This window comes from Platalea leucorodia (assembly GCF_965183815.1).
Source record: "Platalea leucorodia genome assembly, chromosome: 4".
In the NCBI taxonomy this organism is placed as follows: Eukaryota; Metazoa; Chordata; class Aves; order Pelecaniformes; family Threskiornithidae; genus Platalea; species Platalea leucorodia.
Genome location: NC_138826.1, coordinates 56,418,228 through 56,441,679, shown reverse-complemented (window position 1 = coordinate 56,441,679; position 23,452 = coordinate 56,418,228). Strand labels below are relative to the sequence as shown.

At 37.0% G+C, this 23,452-nt stretch overlaps 1 protein-coding gene across 1 annotated transcript in view; it reads right to left on the bottom strand.

Annotated features, from left to right (window-relative positions):
* Positions 1–267: 267 nt before the first annotated feature.
* PLCZ1 (phospholipase C zeta 1) overlaps positions 268–23,452 on the bottom strand; it is a gene marked incomplete at both ends in the record, with an annotated part of 56,228 nt that continues 33,043 nt past the window's right edge. Inside the window, 5 exons of the mRNA XM_082310189.1 lie at positions 268–350; positions 3,477–3,626; positions 5,396–5,528; positions 8,576–8,748; positions 22,020–22,136. Coding sequence (XP_082166315.1) covers positions 268–350; positions 3,477–3,626; positions 5,396–5,528; positions 8,576–8,748; positions 22,020–22,136 — 656 coding nt within the window. The remainder of the gene's footprint in view (positions 351–3,476; positions 3,627–5,395; positions 5,529–8,575; positions 8,749–22,019; positions 22,137–23,452) is intronic.

Genomic DNA, 23,452 nt, shown 5'->3' with positions numbered 1-23,452 from the left:
CTGCAAATGAAATTATTAACTGAATTTAAAAAACGTCCAAAAAAGTTCAGTCTTTATGAATTAGTTCTAAATAATGGTAGGGCCAACGTCAGTAGCCATTACTTATTCAGGATACCATTTACTCACACAAGAAGTCCCATTAGCTTAATAAAATAATTGAGAATGTGCCACTCTGGAAATCAGACCACTGAGTTGTTGCAAGCCTAGTGATGTTGTTTTATTGAGCAGGTTGTGATCCTCCAGAACAACTGCTACTGCAGAGCATCATTAATAGTACCAGACATGAACAAACAGTGATGCAGGTTCGAGATTGTCACCATCTTTGGACAACAGGGGAACGTTACGGTAACCTGTAATATAATGACACTTCATTAGTGTATTAACCACAAGTGCAACAATTATGATGGAATGTTTTCATGATCTACTATGCAAATAAGGCATAATTTATGATTCTCTAAGTAACTCTTTAAAATAAACTGAAATGACACAGAACCCAAATGCCACGTCTGCTGGTTTTCTCCTCTACATATGCAGTATTTCGATTCCAGCATTTCTGGACACAGAGTGAAAAACTCCGGTGTCTTTCAGGATGTGGTGTTTTTTCAAACTGAAGACTTCTAGCCCAGTGATATTTAAACATGGGGAAAGCATACATTTTAACATCCAAAGATGTTATGTGCTGCATGCATTGTTCTGATAGCAAATTAAATAACTTGTGAATCAACAGTGATAGTACGTTAGAGAAGAATGGTGTTGCAGCAGTAATGCACTGTCCAGCTGAGGCAGAAAATAAGTGTAGCGTAAGATCTTCTACCATGACATCTTAAGTCTGCTAAGGATCTCCTTTTACATATGAGTGATTCTCAGTATCAGAGAGAAGGCATGCCTCAGAAACCCCATGCTCATCTGGTTGTTGAAGCATTTGGAGAAGCTATATTTCTCAACTTCAAACTTAATTAACTTACCTGCTCAAAAACCAAAACAATCCACTCTCCAAAACCCTAAACCTGTATTGCTTTATATGACTGTAAATGTCCATTATTTCATAATAATAAACAATAAATAATTTCAAAATCCTTCTTTATGTGTGTCTGGATGTGTGTACGTAGTCTTTGGGACCCTCATATATTTGGGTTTGGTTTTTATTGATTCTTCTATACAACATGAAATTTTACCTGACATCTAAGGTTCAGCTTCTGGGCAGCAGATACTAAAGCTGAGTCCAGGCAATAAGCATTTGAGATCAACTTTTAGAGCATGCACACAGTCTGTGGAAGACTTGGTTTATTTCCTATCCAAAGATACACTTCAAGGACTAAGACTCATTTCTAAAGACTGTGTTCTATCCCCTACCTACAGAATATTCTACAAAGTGTCCTGAGAGAAGTAAAACTTCTTTTTTATTGAAATTGTTCCAATTTGTATGAAATAATTAACTATTCATTGATCCAGTGATAATAGCAGTAATCACTGAATTTCTGTCCTGTATTAGTATTCTACATGGCAGACTCATTGGGACAGGGAGCGTAACCCAGGCTCCCCCTCCTCTTGCCTTTAACTACTCAGCTAGAGAATTATTCTCACCTTCAGCCCCTCTGAGTATACCTACTTAATCATTGCATGAAAAATCAAACACTGCTACAGGCAGGCAGCAAGCATTCTTGCTCATTGTGTAATCTACAGCTGAGTTGGGAGGCTGCTGCTGGGGAAAGGAAGGCAGTGATGAGAAACATTGGATTCCTTTCAAGAGAAAATGCAGGATAGGGTGGCAATGGCACAACTTTGTCCCACTGTCTGTCAAAGCGAAAAAAAAAAAAAAAAAAAAAAAGATGTAAGCACTGCTCAGCTTTTGGAAGCAACTTGCCCTCAGGGGACATCTCAGGGATATGAATCCTAGGGAAGGAGGGACAGTCCTGAAGTGCAGATTAAAGTAATTGGAGCTGTGAAGAGTAAGACTTAAATCCTGACTCACTCTTCAGCATGGTTTAGACAGTTCCCTCCTAAGAAATCTAGACTGTTGTGACTCCCTCTGTAAGACACGTTATTTTCCCCTTTCACTATTTAGGGAACTTAGGTACCTAAAGCAAAACCATGGTTCCAGACCTGGAATCTAGAGGTCTCAATGTTAAGCATTGCAATAAATTTTGAAATTAGCTGTCAGTTCATCTCTTAGAGGCATTTTATTTATGCCTCTGGGCATCTTGATGGTATCTTACATTTTTTTATGTTGTGATAAGTGGGGGTTGGGGCAATTTGTTTGGCACTCTTCATAGTTTTTGTACCTACACTCATTTCCTAACATTTTTAATTACTCCACTCAAAATCTTTCCTGTAGAATCTGCATGCTCTTACTTTTCCAAAATATGAATCCCCCATTTGTGACTGAAATTAATCATAGAGGCACATTAGAGACACACTGAAAAATTATTTAAAAAAAAAAAAAAAAAAAGCCCAAATTTATGGTTTTACAAGCATATGTAACCTTTACTGTCTGCTATTTAAAGTTGTCTCAGGCATTGTGAGTTGGTGGTTTGGTTTTTTCCTTTCATTATCCTGAAATATATAAATAAAAAGAAAGTAAAAGATGATCAGTGTAAAAACTTATATTGGGGAAAAGCAAGTGTGCTTTAAGAGTAATGTCTTTGTTCTTGTGTAAAACTCCTCAACCTCAACTAAGAATCACGAACAGCTTTATGACTTCAGAACCTGGAAAGAAAACGCCATTAAAAATCCTGTTAAGCTTAATAAAAAAGGCACAGTGCCCATTGCCAGCTCCAATGTTTTGCCTTCACATCTTCATTCACTAATCAAAGTTGGTTGTTTGTTTTGTCAGAAATAGCTTTAGAAATTTAATATAGTAAACAGCCATTTTACATAAGCCTTTCTCCTTGGCCTGCTGACATCTGTGTCTGCTCTTTATGTACAGCCTATTAATCACATCATAAGATTCCAGAAGCTATACTGGTACAATAAAAGAAACACTACCAAGAAAAATACCATAAATATTTTGCTGAATTTATATTCTTCGTTCTCCACTCTGAAAAGTTGCAGATAGGTTACCTGAGTTTTTGGTTTTGTTTTGTTTTAATTTGGCTTGTATTGGGTTTTGAGCCTAACTGAGTAGAAAGTGCACAAAACTGTTGCCTTTATAGTAGGTCTGAGTAATCTCTCTTCCTGTTTCCTGTTATAATGAGTTAAAATACCATCTGAGCAGTTTCTATCTAGAATGGAATACTGCAGTAGGAATAATTAACTGTCAATGATATTCTTTTGATTTCTACACCATGGATTTACATTAAGAGACTACAATGATTCAAAAACCTGGAGTGCTATTTTGACCTATGGTTATACAATTCTCCTTTAGGAAATAAACATAATGCTGTACTTTTTATCAGTACTATAGTAATGATAAAAGCCTGGACGGTTGTAGATTTTTTTGAGCTGTTATAGGTGGCTCACATACATAAAAACATTACCTTTATTCAGACTCAGCAGTGGTAAAGTGTATTGACCAAGGAATTCATTTGCAACCAGAGATATCTCATCCTCCACACAGAAGCGTATCAATGCCAGTTCCGGAACTTGGACAGTAAAAGAGAAAGTTTCATCCCATCTAGGGCTCAAAGCTAATGAAAAGAGAAAATACACTACATCAAAATACCATTTCATTTATTCTACTTAATATCTGAATTATTGTATCTGCTATCACTAGTCTGAACTGGTAAAAATTCGTTCTTTTTCCCTAGATTTCTGTGCACATTCAAATAAATGATGAGACTCCCACAGACTGCAGTGGTATATAGTTCACATCTTTTGTATAGATTATGGAGTTAAAACTGTCAGAGGGAAGCTCTCAGAATGAAGCAAACACAGAGAGCTTGGGACTTGCCTACAGTATGCAGGCCAGCCCCTTCTAAGGGTTTGTCATGTATTAGATTAGATAGATACATAGTACTGTAAATCAAAACCCTAAGAAAGTTGGTGGTGTCTCTTAGAAGAGAGCAAAATGGGACAGTGATAACCAGGTTAAGACCCTCAGCTCGACTTAAATTTTCCTATAGTCATAGCAGTTTCATGTGTTTGCCAAAGTTTCTCCTTTTACAGTGTTGGAAATGAGACAGGAGCTAAATAAATTAAGGTAGCAAAGCGGTCACTTGACTAAAAATACAAAAAGAAGATGTGGAACAGGAGGGGGGTGCTTTGTCTTGAGCAACATTCATGTAGAGAGAAAAGAAATTCAGGGGGTGATTTAAAACAGCAGACATCTACAAAAAAAGGAAAAAGGAAAAATAGAAGACAAAGGCACAGAAGAAGGGAGATCACAGGGAACTTTTAGTCTGAGACATCAAGAAGATCTGCATGATAAAGGCAAGGGAATGCTTGAAGACAACTACAAAGAGTACACACTTCACCTGTCAAGCAATTAAGGGACTACTCCTACTAAAAACTTCATATGAGCTAAGTGATGAAGCCACAGAAATTTCTTCAGAAAAAAAGTCTTTAAATTTACCAATTAGTGTACTGGTTTTGGCTGGGATAGGGTTAATTTTCTTCATATCAACCCTTCCGACTCTCATATGGTGCTACGTTTTGGATCTGTGACCGAAACAGTGTTGATACACCAATGTTTTAGCTATTGCTGAGTAGAGCTTACCCAGTGTCAAGGACTTGTCTCTTTCTCACTCTGCAACATCCCCCTCCCCATCCCAGCAAGTAGGTTGGGGGTGCACAAGAAGTTGGGAGGAGACACAGCTGGGACAGCTGACCCCAACTGACCAAAGGGGTACCCCAAGCCATATAACATCAAGCTCAGCATAAAAAAGCTAGAGAAAAGGAGGAGAGGAAGATGTTCAGAGGTACAGTGTCTGTCTTCCCAAGAAACCATAACGTATGACAAAGCCCTGCTTCCTGGGAATGGCTAAACACCTGCCTGCCAATGGACAGTGGTGAATGAATTCTTTATTTCGCTCTGCTTGCACAAGCAGCTTTTGCATTACCTATTAAACTGTCTTTATCTCAACCCATAAGTTTTCTCACTTTTGCCCTTCCGACTCTCTCCCCCGTCCCACTGGGGGAGAATGAGCAAGCAGCTGTGTGGGGCTGAGCTGCTGTCCAGGGTGAGTCCACAACAGTGAGTAAAGAAAATGCATTCAATCTTCCTTCAGGAGAGTGCTACTAACTAGGAGAGTTTGAGCTTTCTTAACCTACTAGTCTACAAAAATGGCACATAGCATGAACTTCTGCTACAGATTTTGTGCTAGAAGATCCTAGTCTAGAGAGAAATAATTGCAGTCTCTGTAAGTACGTAACAACTTATTGGGATGAAAAAATGGTAATTCCTTATAAAATATTATTGTTCTTTGTTCACAGTCAAGAAAATAAGACCAATGCTCACCATTGCTTTTTATAACACTAGATTTTTTTTTTGCTTCATCTTCCGGCACACCATAAATTTCTATCTGCACTAAAGGATCAGCTTTGTTAGTCTTCGACAAGTTACTGGGTGGTAACTGATGACCACTGATGAGCTGGAAAATTAAAGTTGTAATGTATTGAAATAACTGTAAGAATGAACTTTACATAGTAGCCGTATTAGCAGCCATAGTAGCAAAAACTGTTCCATACAAAACTACTATAAGATGCATATACCAGCCATAAACTATTATAAAAATACATAGTAAACAATTAAATTAAGAATATGGTGCTTCCCACTTAATTTAATTCTTGGCTAATTTCATAGAATTATAAAATGGCTTGGGTTGGAAGGGACCTTTAAAGGTCATCTAGTCCAACCCCCCTCCAATGAGCAGGAGCACCTTCAACTAGATCAGGTTGCTCAGAGCCCCATCCAACCTGGCCTTGATGTTTCCAGGAATGGGGCATCTACCACCTCTCTGGGCAACCTGTTCCAGTGTTTCACCAGCTTCACCGTAAAAAAAAAAAAAAATCTGATATCATGCTTTAAAAAATAATTTTCAGAATTAAGTTTTTATTCAATAATTAGCCATAAAAATTATATTTGGTTACCATGCAAAATAATAATGTTGGAGGAATCAGTCTCATGATTTTTGCATTTTCTGAGATCAAGCTCATGAATTCCTATTAAAGCCGTGTCTAGTGGACCGCGTTAACACCTACGGTGACATCAGTATTGTGTTACAGGGTGTGTAGCAGACTGCCTCACCTGTGTTCCTTCTCTTTTACAGTAACGTATAAAAACTCTGCATTAGGTAGGCTCCCTGATGTTTTTCTCCTTAATTTAGTTAGCTACCTGGAAATATTGCCTCAGACTGCCCTGTAATCTGGCACCCAGCCTAAGAAAGGATTTATGAAAGTCACAACTTTGTCTGCTTTCTATCTATATTTCAGGACACCTAGGAGAGAATAACCATCTGTACAGTAATCTCCTTTTTAGAAAGCAATGTATGGAATGTATCAAGAGAGATATACAGGCCTGCAAGCCTAGGTGAAAGATGTGACTCATGATGCAGATCTCGGGACTAAGCCTCAAAACTCTTGATACAGACTTATTCTGCTGTCAACCACCAAAAAAGCAAACTCCACAAATTCTACCTTTTGCTTAGTTATTATTTTCTGTAACGCCTTGCTCCAAGAAAAGTTCTAGCCTGAAACATTGAAGAGCAGTGGCTTAGCAAACTCTGATGCTATCCCCTTTCTTCCTAGAAGATAGCTACTGCCTTCACTAGAAAGCTTTGCAAGATGCAAGCACTGATGGCCTGCACACTTAGAACCAGGGGAGGTTCTTTGACATGCCCTGAATGTCATGACAAAAATTCAGCCATGTTGGCAAGTCCTGCTTCCTACTCTTACCCCATTGCTAGACCCCGTCTCAGTCTCCCACACCGTGGAAAAAGAGCAAGCTCTTTTCAGCACACTATGACCCAAATCCATAAATCCAATCAATTTTTGAGACCCAAGGTGAAGCAGACATACCAGAAAGTAGCAAATAATAACATGTCAGGCTCAGAAGTTTCCATATGAAATAATACCTTGAATATTTGTATTTCTGCTTCAAAGGCTATATGCTTCTTGTTGCTGGGAATTGTGGCACATCAGGTTAAGAAAGGTATTGAATTCAGTAAAACCAGGTCCTGTGTGATTTTTGTGTTCACTTATGTTCTTCTCTTCATTCATTCATTCACAGTCAGAGAGGTTTGACCCCTAGATGTTTTATATCTTTGCCCTCCATTAAGTAATTTCTCCATTCATGAAGTTAGGAATTCTTTAGCAGAAACTCTTTTTCCTTTGACTCCTGCTCCTGACTCTTTTTGTCTTCAGCCACCATTTCCTGGTTTTTGCTGCTGACTCTATGAATGGGGCTCTCTGCGCCCTACAGTCCCTCAGCTGGTGGGATGCCATTGCTTCTTTGCATCCTGCACGACCCAGCCTGCCATATCAGTCTACGTCCTCAGTCTAAAAAGCTGCTGTTCTCTTTTCCAGCCTCTTCCAAACAACTCAGACATTTCCTTCCCATTGTCAATGATTTTGTCAGTCTCCTGCATTACAATTGGGGATTTTTCCTCATCTTAATTAACTCCAGCTTTATACAAATAAGGGCTAAAATAACTCATGTAGATGCATTGGTGCTTGAAATCATCCAGTAATGTCTATTCATAATTGCTATGCTCACTGTTAGGACACTAAAATGTTCTTGATTAGATGTATGCATTATGTAAGTGTTATTAGCTAATATTTTATCTCCACTATTTATTTCTCTGAAAGAAACAAAATAGCAATTATACACTAATTTTATGCTAATTAAATAGCATTTATGCAAATAGTGTACTGTGTAATCAGAAATAGCACTTTTTCATTGGGAAAAGGTAGTTTTCTAACTGGCAAACAATTATAAAACATCTACTTGACCTCAAAAGAAGGGTTTTTCTAACCCATTATTTTTAAATGGCATGTATTTCTAATATTTTTAAGAAGTAAATCAGATTTTAATTTGGGAGAAGTAGAAATAATTCAAAGGCTTATTCGTTCATCCCCCTTTTTACACTTATTTATATAATTTTAGGACGATAAATAGTCTTTTATGTGTGCATAGGAAGATAATGAAACTTAAAAGAAGCATAAAGCTTCCTATTGTAACTTTAAAGATTTCCATTTGTCAATTAGCTTTAGAATAGTACATGTGGTATTACTAATACTTAAAGAAATTAACACCAAAAGTGCACATTCGATTTCTGAGTTTTCAGAGTTCAGTCCCCACAACCGTAACTGACAAATCCCTTTGTCAGCTACACTTATGACACAGTGCAAGTTATATTTCTGTACATAATACCATGAAAAATCATGCATTTTTACAAATTCTTATTACTTCTGAACACCTACATATTTTTAGCCAAAATAGTGAACTACAGATGGGAAACCATCCAACCAGCAGTACATACTATATGACAGTTTTAACATGTTGAAAAACAATATTAAACTTCCCAACAACCAGAATGGGGATAAAATGAGAAACCAATAATAGATAACAAATAGGTCTGAACTACATAACATTTGTTTTCACATTTTATGGAACAAACCAATAATTAACTAAGCTTACCCTTATTGACAGAGACATTGGTTTACTGTATCTTCCCACATTGTGTGGGGTAAATGTTGAACTGCGATTTCTCAAGAATTCTGGTTTCAGAATATAGCCACAACCACCATTGTCTAGGAATTTTCCATTTTGCAATTCCATTTGTACTCCCGGTGTCTGGAAGTTTAACGCCACTATAAAATTAAATAAATATTGATTTTAGTTAATTAGAGTTGATACCATTTTATAAAACAACTCTCTGACAATGATAGTAAAACCAAAAGCAAATGAGATTAAAATATATATATATATATATATATATCTTTCAACTCACATGTAAGATCCTGTTATTTCTCTTAAATTTAGCAGTATTCAATAATGAACAATTCATGCACAAAAGACGTGCACTATTTGGGCTGTGCCACGTTTTAAGAATTACCCTGCAGATCTTTTTTACACTACAGCATGTTGTGTGTTTTCCCTTTTCTTTCTAAATTAGATCTTGGAGAATAAGAAATGAGAGACCTTTTTTTTCCATAAGGACTAAATTCACATACTGGTTTCTCTACAGCAGCAAAACACTGCACCCTGAACCTGCTTACAAACTTCTGGTGCAGAAGGCAAAAACATAGGATTGTAACTAACCTTAGTTATGGTGCAGAATTCGTGACAAAAGCGTATCACCCAGAAGATCAAGAAGCTTTAGTTTAGAGTTAGAATATTCAGTGCAAATACATCTAAGTTTATAGAAGTAGAAGCAATTTTAAAAGTGTTCTTAAATTTATGTGAGCAAACTCTCTTCAAGCTTAATCCTCCAGTACTGGTGTTTATTGTTAGTATACACCTGACAGATTTTCCTTTCCTTGGCAGCTCAAAACATTTTTGGTTTGCTGCAGCAGCAATAATAAAATAACACACTTCTCATCAACAGGATATTGTAATTCTTGAGATAAAGCCAACATTGACATAGACCTGTTTAATGACATTTTCCCCTATTCCAGTACATTGGAGCTTCCTGTCACATTCAAAATAGAAAATGCACAAGTCAAATCAGTGAAGTGATAACATGACATGTATTAAATAGAAAAGGATAAAAAGTCATTTACATGATGGTTTTGTAGGAAAAAAAATGAAGACTTTAAGCAGTACAAGTGACTCCTCATAATAATTCAGGAAGAGGACCTTATTACATGTTCCTATGAGATAATATAAATGTATTGAATGAACACTTGGCAGAATTCAGAAATCCTTATCTCATGTGGAAAATGCAGGAAATCTGGAGCTGTTTCACTGCAAAAATTATTTGTTTCTTCACTGCTTTGATGATCCTTTTAAAAAATTCTGTAGTAAATGACACAAATAAATAGGAACAGATCTGTAGAGTGAAGCAGCTGGTACTACGGACCTAATGGTTGCACTATGCATGTTTTCGGTGGGGTTACTTTACAAGAGCTCTAGCCTGGTCCCATGACCTCAATAGCAATTAATGGCTGGAATATATCAAGTGCTCCCAGAGTGCATCCCCTATTTCATCTGAAAGGAATCCCATCTGTGCTCTGCAAGATTGCTCTGCAACATGAACCAACATGCAATAAGTAGGAGCAACTGGGAACCTTGCCTAAAAAAACCCAAACAAACAAACAAACAAAAAAAACCACCAAAACAACAACAACAAAACACAACATGCCCTCCTGCTTTGAACTAAATGCTAACGTAGACACAGGCATAGATTCTGTGTCAATATGCAAAGGAACTTTAAGCTTATTTTACCTCTGACAACAGAAATTAAACTTCAAAATGTTCATATTGCCCATTGCACACCATTGCCTTTTTTAAAGAGAGTAAGTATTCTCTTGGTATGGTTTTGGCAGTGGTTCACAATTTGTTTTTTGTGACTCAACACATCATCCAGAAACAGACCCAAGTGTGGTGCTATATGACCCTTGTTATATCTTAATACAATGATTCAAGCAGTGCAATGAATGCTACAGAGCTGCAACCCTGAGGCCCCTTGAAGCCTAGGTCCTGACAGAATCTACAGATAACCCAAGAACTCTCAGTCCATAGGTAATTCCTAGGCCATACTTTCAGAATATGTGGTTTAAAAAGTGTAACTGAAATTAGGCAAATCGAACAGTCATAGCTTCAAATAGCAGCTTCCACATGATGAAACAAATTACATGATTGCACATAATGACACTGTTGCTAAATTTGCCAAGCTTCATAGGCTACTAAGCAGGAAAATCTGATTTAACAACAGAAATAAGCAAAGGAGAATACTTTACATTTTATCATATTAGGAAAATTACTTTTGTAACACAAGTGAAGGGCAATGTTATTATGGGTTGATATCTTCAAACATCAACACTATATTTTTACTTAATTTAATTTTACCTTAGAATAAGTTAAAAACACACTGAACAGTAATTTTAATTTACCTGCTGATTTCCCGGTATTGCAAGTTGTAACTTGATTAAGGTAAGTGAATGTGAAATTTTGTATTATATTCTCTGAGATGCGTACCTCTACTACAACAGTTTGCAAGGTTCATAGCTGCTTGGGGCCTCCTAGGACAATGCTTTATGGCATAGTGTTGATGCACAGTTTTTCTTTTTACTCAGATGCAGTTATAACCCTTACACTTCTTGAGAAATGGCAAAGTTCATAAATTAAAACCTATGTTTTCCATTGTCTAGCAGTGTGGTCTTAGCAACATCTTTCTGCAGGGAAGACTGAATTTCTACTCAATGTTTTATCTTAGTTTTGCTGAATTCAGGAACAGAACTGTGAATAACATGCTTTGTACTGTTGTTGTTTTATGAAACAGTAGAAATTTAATGCATGTACAAAGAGAGCTTGAAACTGCTGGTTTCTTTTGGAAAGCAGCCCAAATATGCTTACCATGAAACCATCTGAACAGTACATAATCTTAATGTATGGTTTTCATGGGAAAGTACAGGCACCTGAAGTTTAGCACTGTGTAAGTTAAAATTTCTCCTCAGTCCTTCCATTTCACACCAAAAGCCTTTTAATATTGGCATCAAAATCAAACAGCAGAGCAAAACATGGGCTTGGAGGACAACCTGAGCAAAGGAATTCCTCAGTGTGATTCCTGCATCTGAAATGGATGCAACTCTTCCTGGAACCATGAGGCCAAATCTCCTTCAGATCAGAGTATTTAATACTCAAGTCTTCTTGCAAAGTACCAAAGCTGCCATGGCTGTCCCTGTTGGCCGCAGATGTAAGTAACTTCATATAGCAAATGCAAGTTAGGAAATAGCCTAACTCCAAAAAGATGAAACAATCCACAATGCACAGAGGAATACAAAGGGTATATTTCATTGCAAAACTCGCTCTGTATCACAAGCAGTTAACTGAAGTCAGTCCCACAACTAACTGCAGAACTAACCACAATCTAAGTATTCAAATATAGCACCTTCCATAAGCACTACCATTCGAGACATAATTGATTTTTAGACTGAAAGCAAAAGCTTTTGAAAACCAAAGTGAGCACTAGGGTCCTTAGATTTCTAAGTGACTATGATTTGAAGGCAGTTGAGCAAAACTGCATGTCTTTTGTCTGTGATGCTGCCTCTCAATTAATATTCCTATTGGGACTTTCAAATTGTAATTTTTTTTTATTCTTTGCTTCCTGGTTCTATTAGCTATATTACGACCCTAAGGTTTAATATATTTTCTGCATTTAAAAGGGAAGACTTTAAAATGGATAAGCACACATTTGTCACCAATTTTCCTTAAAATGAGTTACTTAATTGCATTTTATGCCATTTAAATTCCATTGCAAAATGTCTGAATTTTACGCAATCTCCAAAGACATCATATGCAAAAAGCACTCAGTGCCAATGTTCCTATCTCCATGATTTACTTCACTCATTTGAGACTAAAGAGGTAATAGAGCACACTTCCAATCCTCTGATCAGTCTTGTTGCCATCCTCTCAGCTCTTTCCAGTTATCTATGTTCTTAAAACGGACCACTCACAATGAATGCAACGTGTCTTCTGTGCCTTAGATATCCAAAATTTGAACTGAATTCCACACAGACTGGGAAATACTATGAAAAAAGGACCATATCCTAATGATCTGGCTTATTTTGTCATTGGTTATGAGATGATCTATGTGATTGGATTTGAAGATACTGCATTCATTCCACGGTAGCACTCCCAGCTGGGCATTCACCGTCTGTCCTTTCTTCTCACATGCAGGTCACAGCTGCACCCAATCCGTCATTGCCCAAGTTTACAGGAATATTTTCAGAAGTCCTTATGTGACTGGGTAGTCCACATTAGTTTTTTCAAAGGTATGTAGGTGGCTTTTAAAAAATTTCATCCACAGCCTGCATAAAGGGCATGCTAGCTGAGTATAAGTTGACTCAAAATGTGGATGAAAAGGGAGGATATTCAGTCATCAGATTATGTTGAAACCAACTGAAGACATCTGAAGGAAGGATAAACCGTTAATATGATGACAAATTGTCACCTGTTACATATACTAGGAAGGAAGCATTCATTTAACAGAAGCAGCATACACAGCAGGAGGATCTCTTATCAGTAGTAAACAAATTCTATCAAACTAAAATATGATAATACCTTCATCACCTGAATGATAAATATAACACTAATTTCTAAGCCCTGTGCAAACATTAGCTATCACAATATCCTCAAGTACAAACAATATTTCCCTTTTAGTATACTGAAAATATTATTCAATCTAAAATGCAGTCTGATGGAGTTTGCATATGAGAAAACCAATACTTAGTACCCTGTAAACCCTTCTCACTTACAGCAGATGTAAGGAAGATAATGTGCCCTATCACCAAATGGTCCGAACATTTAACCTGGAAAAATGGTGGAACATGGTGGTTTTTAAACACCTTTTTCATCTGGGTCTATCTGAGAAACTAGAAAGACTTCCAGCATAATTAAGACTCTCTGCCAAATTACAGCAGCCTCCTAGGGCTGCTCTGAGCCTGAGCATTACTTGCTGTTCTGGTCTTGTCTTGACATGTCACTCTGATCCCCACTGCCATCTCTGGGTGCTTGTTAATTCAGGCTTGTGGACATACTGTCCAAAGTCAGTCTTTTAAGTGTCCTCAGCATCCCCTTTGCCTTGGGCTTTATGAGTTTTTTAAATCTTTATGCAGCTTTAGCCCTCTTGCCAAGCCAGTGAATAGGTGAGATCCCACTCAAACTTCATTAACAAGGAGTTACGTCTACCAGAAAAAAAAGTATAGAATGATATACACACACTTACAACACACAGCAGACTTAACTGGTTAGTATAAATTATGGCATACAAACTGTCTCTCATCTCTTTTTCTGACCAAAAAATGTGGACAAACTGTATGTATTTTTGTCCTCTCTACAGAATAAATTGGGGCTTTAGCTATTCAGACTCCAAATTTTATTAAGCTTAATTATAATTTCTGGCTTTGCTTATCACTGACACATTTTGAAATGGATGCTTTTATTCCATAGTGTCCTGGTTTCAGCTGGGATAGATTTGATTTTTTCTTCCTAGTAGCTGGTATAGTGCTGTGTTTTGGATTTAGTATGAGAATAATGTAGATAACACACTGATGTTTTAGTTGTTGCTAAGGAGTGCTTACACTAGTCAAGGACTTTTCAGCTTCCCATGCTCTGCCCAGTGCACAAGAAGCTGGGAGGGGGCACAGCCAGGGCGGCTGACCCAGACTGGCCACAGGGCTATTCCATACCACGTGACATCATGCTCAGTATATAAGCTGGGGGGAATTGGCTGGGGGACACCGATCGCTGCTCAGGAACGGGCTGGGCATCAGTCAGCGGGTGGTGAGCAATTGCATCGTATATCACTTGCTTTGTATATTATTATTGTATTATTATATTATTATTAATACTACTACTATTCTATTTAATTTTACTTCAATTATTAAATTGTTCTTATCTCAACCGATGAGTTTTCTGACTTTCACCCTTCCAGTTCTCTCCCCCATCCCACTGGGGTGGGGGTAGTGAGGGAGCAGCTGTGTGGTGCTTAGTTGCCAGCTGGGGTTAAACCATGACACATAGAAACTTAATTTATGAATGACTTGACTTACAATATGAGGTGTTCTGCTGTAGTAAGAGGGACTACTCTTCTGAGAACTGAGTAATAATGCATAACTGTCGAACACGTCATGCTCAGCATGTGCAAACAGTCAGCCTGTCCTTATTGTTTTTGGGTCAACTCAATACTGTTGCTCTAAAGACACTGTCATTAGAAATGTTAAGAATTCAGTCATTCTAAAGTTCATAATTGCTGACATTGTTCCTACTTAATTACAAGTAGCTCTACCGGAAAAAAAGATGTCAGGTGATTAAAAATCATCCATTGTCCAAGTATATCTGCAACTGGTTTCAATTAGGGATCCTCTCTTGTGAGGTTCTCATGGGAAAAGTACCTAAAGTATTTCTGATAAACCATCAAATCTAAAATCTAAATTGATGTTGGGTATGTAATTAATGTGTCAGTCTGAAAGTCACACTTCATTGTGAGTCTGAGCATCTTTTGGTTGTCATTTCACTTATTTCACACCTGAAACAGATACTTTTCCAAAATAATTTTTAAAATTTGTTTGCCTTGTGCTTCTTGGAACAACAGTGTATATTATCAGCTTCCCTTTCCTGTTTTAGTCTGGGTCTCCAACACAGGGTTTCGAACAAGGTCAGCACAGAGTTCAGAGACAATTGTGTCCTTGCAATTTTTTCCGTCTTTCTTTAAAATTTACTAGATTTCATATAAATTATTTAGTGTTCTATTAGTTGTCTGCAGTTGTGGATTTAGTGAAGATAGCTGGAAAAATTAATGATAAAAAGAAATTTCTGTGTTTCTTTGCTTTTAAGAGAAATTCCAGTATCACACCAAAACCACACACACATTAAAAAAAAAAAAAAAAAAAATCCCCCCACAAAAAAACCACACACCAAAAAAACCTGCCTAAAAAGAAGCAGGCTCCAGAGTAGCCTAAGAGCTTTGTCATAAACCTGACAGTTAGAGATGTTCCTGCAAGAGAAACATGAAACCTTTATTCAAAACACCTCCCAGCCCTCAGAGTCATTCCAAAGGAAAGGTGAGTGTATTTAGGTAGCTACATATATCAGGGTGATATTGTCCCACCTAACTTGTAGATGTCTACACATGAGTTATCTGCCCCACTACAGCTAGTGAGGATCTAATCAATGAAGTTTTAGGGACAATGTAACCAAAAATGGCTCCATACTTTAAGTCTGAGATTAATCATATCCCTGGAGTCTGCAATTCTAATAGCTGTCCCATTGGACTGGGGACTTATCAAAGCAAACAGTAAGACGTGAAGAAACCCTTTTTTTGGGGTTCCATAACCATGATGGCCATGTGGCCTATTACAGCTGTGGATTTATTTCCAACTATATGACTTTGTTAATAATAAACACACTTTGTTTGGAATCTTAGTATTATCTTGCCACAACACACTATTCAACAGTATTTAGTAAGATTTATGTCAGTTGTGCAACATCTAGTTTTCACTTCCTAAAGATGAATTTTGGACTGTTAAATCCATATTAGGAAGACAGTAATAATACAGGTATTGACCCCTGCGCCTTTTCTTCAGCTGACCTATGATGACTAGTCCTGTCCTTGAAACCTCAACGAGAGGGAGTGGCCAACCAAGAGATACTTTTCTATACCTTCTCATTTCATTGTTCCAGGGCATTGCTTGGCTTGGGAGCTAGAAGGAAATCTTTTCTGTCTTTCTTATAGCACATTTTCCATGAGTCAGTTGTGGGATAAGGCCACAGCAAGCCCAAACAAAGAATGAGCTCTAGACTGGAAGGGCAGCTGTACAGAACAGCCTGGGCATGTTTTTGCCATATATGACATGTCAGACTCATCCCCTGCCTTTGAGCAGAAGAGGTGTTTTAGTTTGGGACAAAATCTGAAGCCCAGTTTGGAAAGATAGCTGAAGCTCTGTTTAATGGCTGGAGACTAACTATTAGGCTTTTAGATGCAGAATGAACAAAGATGAAATGCTGTAACGTATCTGCCTTTTCCATGTCATAGGCAATATTTAGAGTTAAGTCATCTGCAAGGTTTTAAGGATCACAATGCTAGATTAAGTATCTAACATAGTACCTAACTGCAATAACATATACTGTGAAGAGCTTTGAGGTATTCTAATAACCTAGCTGGGCATAAAAATAAAAACATTAAAGCATGTCACTTCACAAATTTCACTAGAAATTCGAGTAACAACAATTCAAAACTATAACATAATGAATACTCTCAGTTTGTTTCAGATGTCACATTAGCTCTTGAAAAAAGCCGTGTTATAGAAAATGCTTGCTTTACACTTTTGCTATTATAAAAAAATTTCCAGTAAAAATAATAACCAAGACATAAAATTATTATGCTAAAAAACTAATTACGTCTGTAACAAAAAGTAGCATTCCATCATCTTTTAATAGAAGACCCTGTGTTTTTCCTTAAATTCAATTTAATAATTTCAGAAATTCTTTTACTAAATTTGACATTCCATCACATATTCTAAAATGTATAGTGTTCAGTAAGATTGCAAGAATATCTAAACTTCCCATGATCAAATACAATCTGTTTATTTAGAAAAAAAAAAAAAACAAAAACAAACCCAAACAGTCCTATTGTCTCCAGTTTTGCCATTTGTCCAACGAGAAAGTAAAATACAGTTTCACAGAAAAGATACAACTGAAAATTCCAAAGTTAATTAGTGAGCCTGTGCCCTCTTTTTCTTTATGAGGCTTTCCAAAGCCCCACTCACCAAGAACCCAAGCAAGGTCAAACTTGACAGTCACTTTAAGTAGCACAGGGGAGGCATACCAAGATCTAAATAAGTGGGTTTCTTTTCCCTAGGTAGCTTCAGAAGTTAAAGTCAGAACTACTTAGAGAACTCTATCATTTATCTTTTTATGCATTATTTTTTGTTGTATTATTGCACACAAGGTTTAGCCACAAAACAGATGTGACAAAATTGCCAAGCTGCATTTCAATGTCACAGGCCAAAAGAAAACCTACGATAAGAAAAAATCCATCATAGAAGTAGTGGAGCCTTCAGAGTAGCATATAAATTTTTATGAGCGCTCCAGAAAACATATGTTCTATATAGCCTTTTCTAAAACAAAATTCTGTACCTGCCATACCATGGCTTTCTCATATAACTTAGGACATGTTTTGGTCATTCCTGTAGATTGCTTTGATACATGGATGTTTTCTACTGCATGCAAAGGACATACTCAAAAGGATATTTAAGTTTTTCTATTTTTATTTTCACTGAGGTTTTCTTTTGGTTTGTTTGTTTTTTTTTTTTTCTCTGTTTTTCTCAGACTATATAATACAACTGATATCTGTTTATTTAAATAACTGTCCTGAATTTTCTTTCCCTGCATAAATCTTTACATTCCATTTTATTTACTAAATAAAAAGGAGATATGGATACACCAAACCAGTTCTTTCCAGTGCCACACTGCAGTTGTATGCAGGAGGCATACTAATTTTCCCAGACTATAAAAAGTTATTGTAGGTATTTTCTCCATATGACCTCTTTGTTCACAACACCTATCCTGTTCTTACAAGTCTGAATTTTCAGAGAATGGACACGGAGTGCACAGTGACATCCAAAAGCGACTTTGTGGAAACTCTGTACTTTTTACTGTGGTTTTTAACTTGGCTTCCTCTGGAAATTAGGTTTACACAATTACATAATTCTTGTCCTGAGCCCCAACAAATCTTGAGCCTCTTGAAGCATTTCATCCTGCTTTAGCTGAGTGCCCGGCTGCTCCAATTTAATATGTTCCAACCAATTTAGAGAAAAATGTTGGCAAGGTACAGAAGAGAGTGCTGTTTTGGGTCTATCACTAAAGGAATTGAAGGAATAACTCAACTCTCATAATTTACATGATGCAGAGGCCTGGCAGGGAGTATTATATGTAGGTTTGAACAAAACCTAATATATTTTCTTTGCTCAGCCAGAACAGTTATGGATGTTAGAGGAACTTAAAAGTCAGTGAGAAGGGTAAGTTAGTAGGTGTGGGGAGGGCAAAAGAATCTGAGGAAGGCAAACAGGTGACATCAGAGAAATCTGAGAGTCCCGTGAACACTTTTAGGAAAGTGGTAGAAGGGATCTGGAGGGATTATTTTTGTGTATGGGATGCAGAGTGCAATGGCAGGGAGACAGGGAGGGTGTGTGGGCTATATGGACACAGGACAGACAAAAAAATTAAAAAAATCTGTGTTACATCAGTGGAAGGACATCAGCAGAAGATTCACTGAGTGGAGCTTTGGGAGTCGCATTGTGAAGCGCAGCTATATTTCTGCCAAACAGTTATCTAAAACAGATTAGGGAATCAAGAATAGATCTGACATAGCTTGGAAATAATATATGCACAGAATTGCTTATAATCAGACTATTCCCATGAGAAAAATGTTTCTTTAAAGGAAGATGCAAATGATGTGACCAAGAGGGCAGATCTAACCACTTCCTGCATATTTTTAATTCTTCCAGGAAGGGGCCCAAAGCCCCTATACGCAAAAATCATATGTTGTGTATGCTAATGTTTATAATGACTTTTCATTAAAGTATACTCTGAGTCAACAGTCAACGTAGTAATTTTGAAAGACTTCAGTCCTGTTTGAGATCTAACAAATGGATATTCTTGGCAGAGATCAGTGTGGAGATTTACAGGCTAGAAAGAAAACTAGTGAACTGCAGTATGATAAGCCTGAGAGATGAATTCAATTTTAAATTAAGGACTCCTGGCCAGTGTGTCCTCTAAGCATGAAACAAACTCACTAGTTTTTAATAGCAATGTAGATAGTATACAGAGGAGTGTACCACCCCAGGTAAATAATCCAGCAGTAGCATGACATCAAGCTAAGTGAGGATCAACCGCAAAGTCAGAATATAATCAAACCAATTTCAAATGATATGGTAATGGTGAGATATGTCCAGGAATAGCCTAGCACAAGTCCAAATCTGTACTATAAATAAACATTTATAATGACACAGACGCAAACAGAATTTATACTAACTAGTAGGTTTTTTTACTCCTATTGTAGTTGTAAAACTATACCCCAATACAACAGTCAGGATGAGAAGCAGGATTTGTAACAGTGAGAGAATTGTGGGGGGTCTGAGTACATTTCAGTTTTTTCACAGAACAGCCAGCACTGAGTGGCCAAATTCACACAATCTCCCTACTGATTGTTTCCCACATTACTTCAACGTGTGGCACTGACAGCATGGCATAGCTCAGGGTGGGGACAGCAAATGGTAAGAAATTTAGGCTTGGGGATGTCCTCCACTGCTTGTGGTCAGGGCCACAGACGTGGGAGCAGCAACCTCTCAGTGAAAGCTGAGGCATGATGCTCCTTCTAAGTTCTATAACTGTAGAAGAGTAGCTGAGGATACATTAGAGGTTTAAACAATAAATAATATGCATGCACATGATTGATTGGAAATAGCACACTGTTAAAAACATTTCTGAGAAGGCAACTTGAAACAGAAGATATTCTGGGAGCTGAGAAAGGAAACAAGTGAAAAAGTAAGCCTGGAGCAAGGGTGCACATAAGCTCCAGGACCCTACAGGCAAAGTGAAATCTGTGCCTGTCTCTGTATGAGTGGGTATTGTAATATAACAAGGTGAGACCATGCCTTTCACCTCTCAAAACTGTGAGCCTATGGCAAACTGCCCTGCTCACCCCACAGTCTCCCTCAGGTAGCCTTGGTATAGAATCAGAATAAAAGACAGAAAATATATGTGGATGCAAAAAAATATAGTTCTTTACCTAAGGCTGAAGAAGGCGTAGCAGACTGATGTACAAAAATAGTCTGTAACTGAGAATCTTTTACTGAAGAACAAAAAAGATGAAGGCAAGATTGCCTCTAAAGCCGTTAAAAAGGGGAAAGTGCTTACAGGTGAGAGGTTTTTCAAAGCCTGCTGAGTAGAAAAGTCATGTTTATTTTTAACAATTTCAAATTAAAAACAAACTTGAAATGAAGAGAAACAGAAGTTAGTGTTATTTCATTGCTCATGGAACTTATGTTCTTTGTACTGGAAATTAAGATGCTAAACTTACTTTGCATCCATACACTCACTGGAGACTCCCAGCAGCTCCCAGCTGTAACTGGGTATTCTGCTGACCAGGTGACCATTGGCATTAATATTAATTGTTGTGCCCACATCTCCTGCATCTGTGCCACTCCAGTTACACAAAACCATTGAAAACCCACAGATCCTTCAGATGAAGCTTCCATTGTTGTGTAAAAGTTCCTAAATCAAACATATATGTCTTTCCATCACATCTTCTAATTCAATGCTATAGGGCAACCTTAGGAAAAGGCAAATGGAATTGCATTCTAACAGTTCCCACCTTTAGCTAAACAGGCAGCTGCTTCTATTCCCTTGCTAACTACAAAGTAGCTATAAAGAGCGCTAGACCTCAGCTGAAAAAGATTTTTTTTTAGAAAAAGAGAAATAATAACAAAAGAGAAAAAAGGAAAAAAGAAGGGGAAAAAAAAGAAGCAGCTACCATTTCCATTTTCTCTTATAAATGTTCTCTGCTTATACCTTAGCCACAGCTGACAAATAAGCATGGAGGTTATGGAATTTGATTAATACAGCATGCAAAAGAATGTAATCTATTTTCATTTTCTTGAAAGGTATATTGCAAACTTTTTTTTTGGCAGTACAATGCTTAATGCATAGCATGCTCGCTTTTACCTCAAAATCTATGGTAACATAGTTAACAACATAATTTCAGCCCAAACAGACAGGCAGTAAAATATAAATTATCATTTACATGTTCCTTACAGGCACCCACAGATAAATATCATAGCATTATTAATAAAAAAGGAGGTAATATATGAAGAAAAAGAAGAAAATTCTGGTTTAGTTGTTGAAAGTTGTTTATATATGTGCTTTTGCTACACTGTTTCATAAGATAAAATCATGCTTTCTTCAGTCTTAGGGCTAGGAGTAATACAAAATAAGGTTTATAGCTTAAAAATGTTGTATTGTTCTTACCAGTGTTTTTCTTATTATCCAATAGAAAAAAAAAAAAGTAGTTTAATGGAATTTACGAATTATAAGAAATTGGGATATTTGGGATAAGATATAGCTATTTAACAGAAAGTTATATTTATAGTTAGTTAGGGACTAATTGTAACTAATTACAAAAGTAAATAGATGAAAATAATATTCCCCCTAGTAATATCAGAATTCCTGGATTCAAGGATGTAAAATCACTAGGATATATAGACTTAGGGACAATGTTAGATAACACAAAGTGAAAGTGATGCCACTGAGGGAAAATATGTAACTTATATAACACAAAACACTATAGGAAGGAAAAACTCTTGTATCTGTATAGTCTCTGCAAAGCCTGGAATGTAACAGTCTCTGCAAACATACATACCCATTTGACACCCCACATTCCAGAACTCTTGAGGATTATAATTTGAAGAGTTTGTTCTTGTTCCTTTGGGGTAGATTCTTGTAATGAATCTTGAAGTATGTGAAACAAACTCTTTAGCTGAAAAATTGAATGATAAAACCTTGGTAAGAAAAACTTTATTAATAAAGAGATCCTATTTGAACAAATAATAAAAATATAATAATCTGACCCAGCAAATTTGTTTTTTACGCAATCAGTATATCATATCAATGTATTTATATTTTAGGACATTTCTACGCATGTTAACATTAGTATATGGGCCACTCTGAGATATGGCTGAAATCCTATTTTAAAACCTTAAAATGTGGTAGTATTTTATGCATATTTTAATGCGATTGATAGTTTTTCTGCCTATAGTGCAGACTTTTGTTAAAGATTTGATAACCAAGAATCATTCCTTCAGGCAAATATTCTGTTTCTTCACCTCTTTGTTAGGTAAATATAGGATTTTTATACTAAAGCTCACTGTGTTCTCATGGAAAATTGGAAAGACACAAAACAGGAAATTGATCAAAAAGCCCACTCATCCTTTTATAGTTCAATAGGAAAAAAAAATCATCCCAAGATGATCTTAGCTTGATTGCTGTTTTGAGGTTTAAATAAAATGACTGAATAATCTCAAGACGAGTGAACAGCGCATTTCTAAAAGACAGTTAATTGGTTCCTTTATAATCTTCAGAAGATGTTAACTATTCAAGTGAGTTGATTTTCTTCCTCCTAGCAGTGTTCCCTCCCACAAAGGCACAAACTAAACAGATGTGGAAAACTTCAAATGACTTCTATCTACACTATTCCTGTTTAGTAATTAAACAGAAAGCTTTACATTTCATAAATCATCACTCTGATCCTTTCCACCCTCCCACCGCCCCCTTTTTTTTTAAATAGAACTACTTTTATGTTCACTAGCTTGCTAGAGGGACCAGAAAGAACTCTGACTATGGACGGCTGGCAAAAGCCTACATGTTTTGATGACGTTCAGCATCATTCACCTAACTGACCATTGAATCATCTCCACAACGTGGTGGATGGCAGCTGGGTTGGCCCTGAATGAATGGGCCTGTGGCAGACTTCATTCTCATGGTCCATTATCACTGTTCTTAACACTCCCTTAAGGCTGTTGGCAGACAGCTGGAGTTAAAACAGCAGAGGCTGCACTGTATTGGCTGCACCAAATGGAGATGCTCCAACACAGAACGAGTTTTGAATAATCCCACTTGGCTGATATGAAAGATCTGGCCCAATGGAGCAACCTGCCTGGTTTATTCATTCCATTAATGTGGATTCTCTTATCTGCAGTAATCATCAAAGACAGAGATACTGCATGCCCAACTCCAGTGAGTACTACAGACCATACATGGAGGGGGTGAAATCTATTCCATGCATTTTCAAGTATT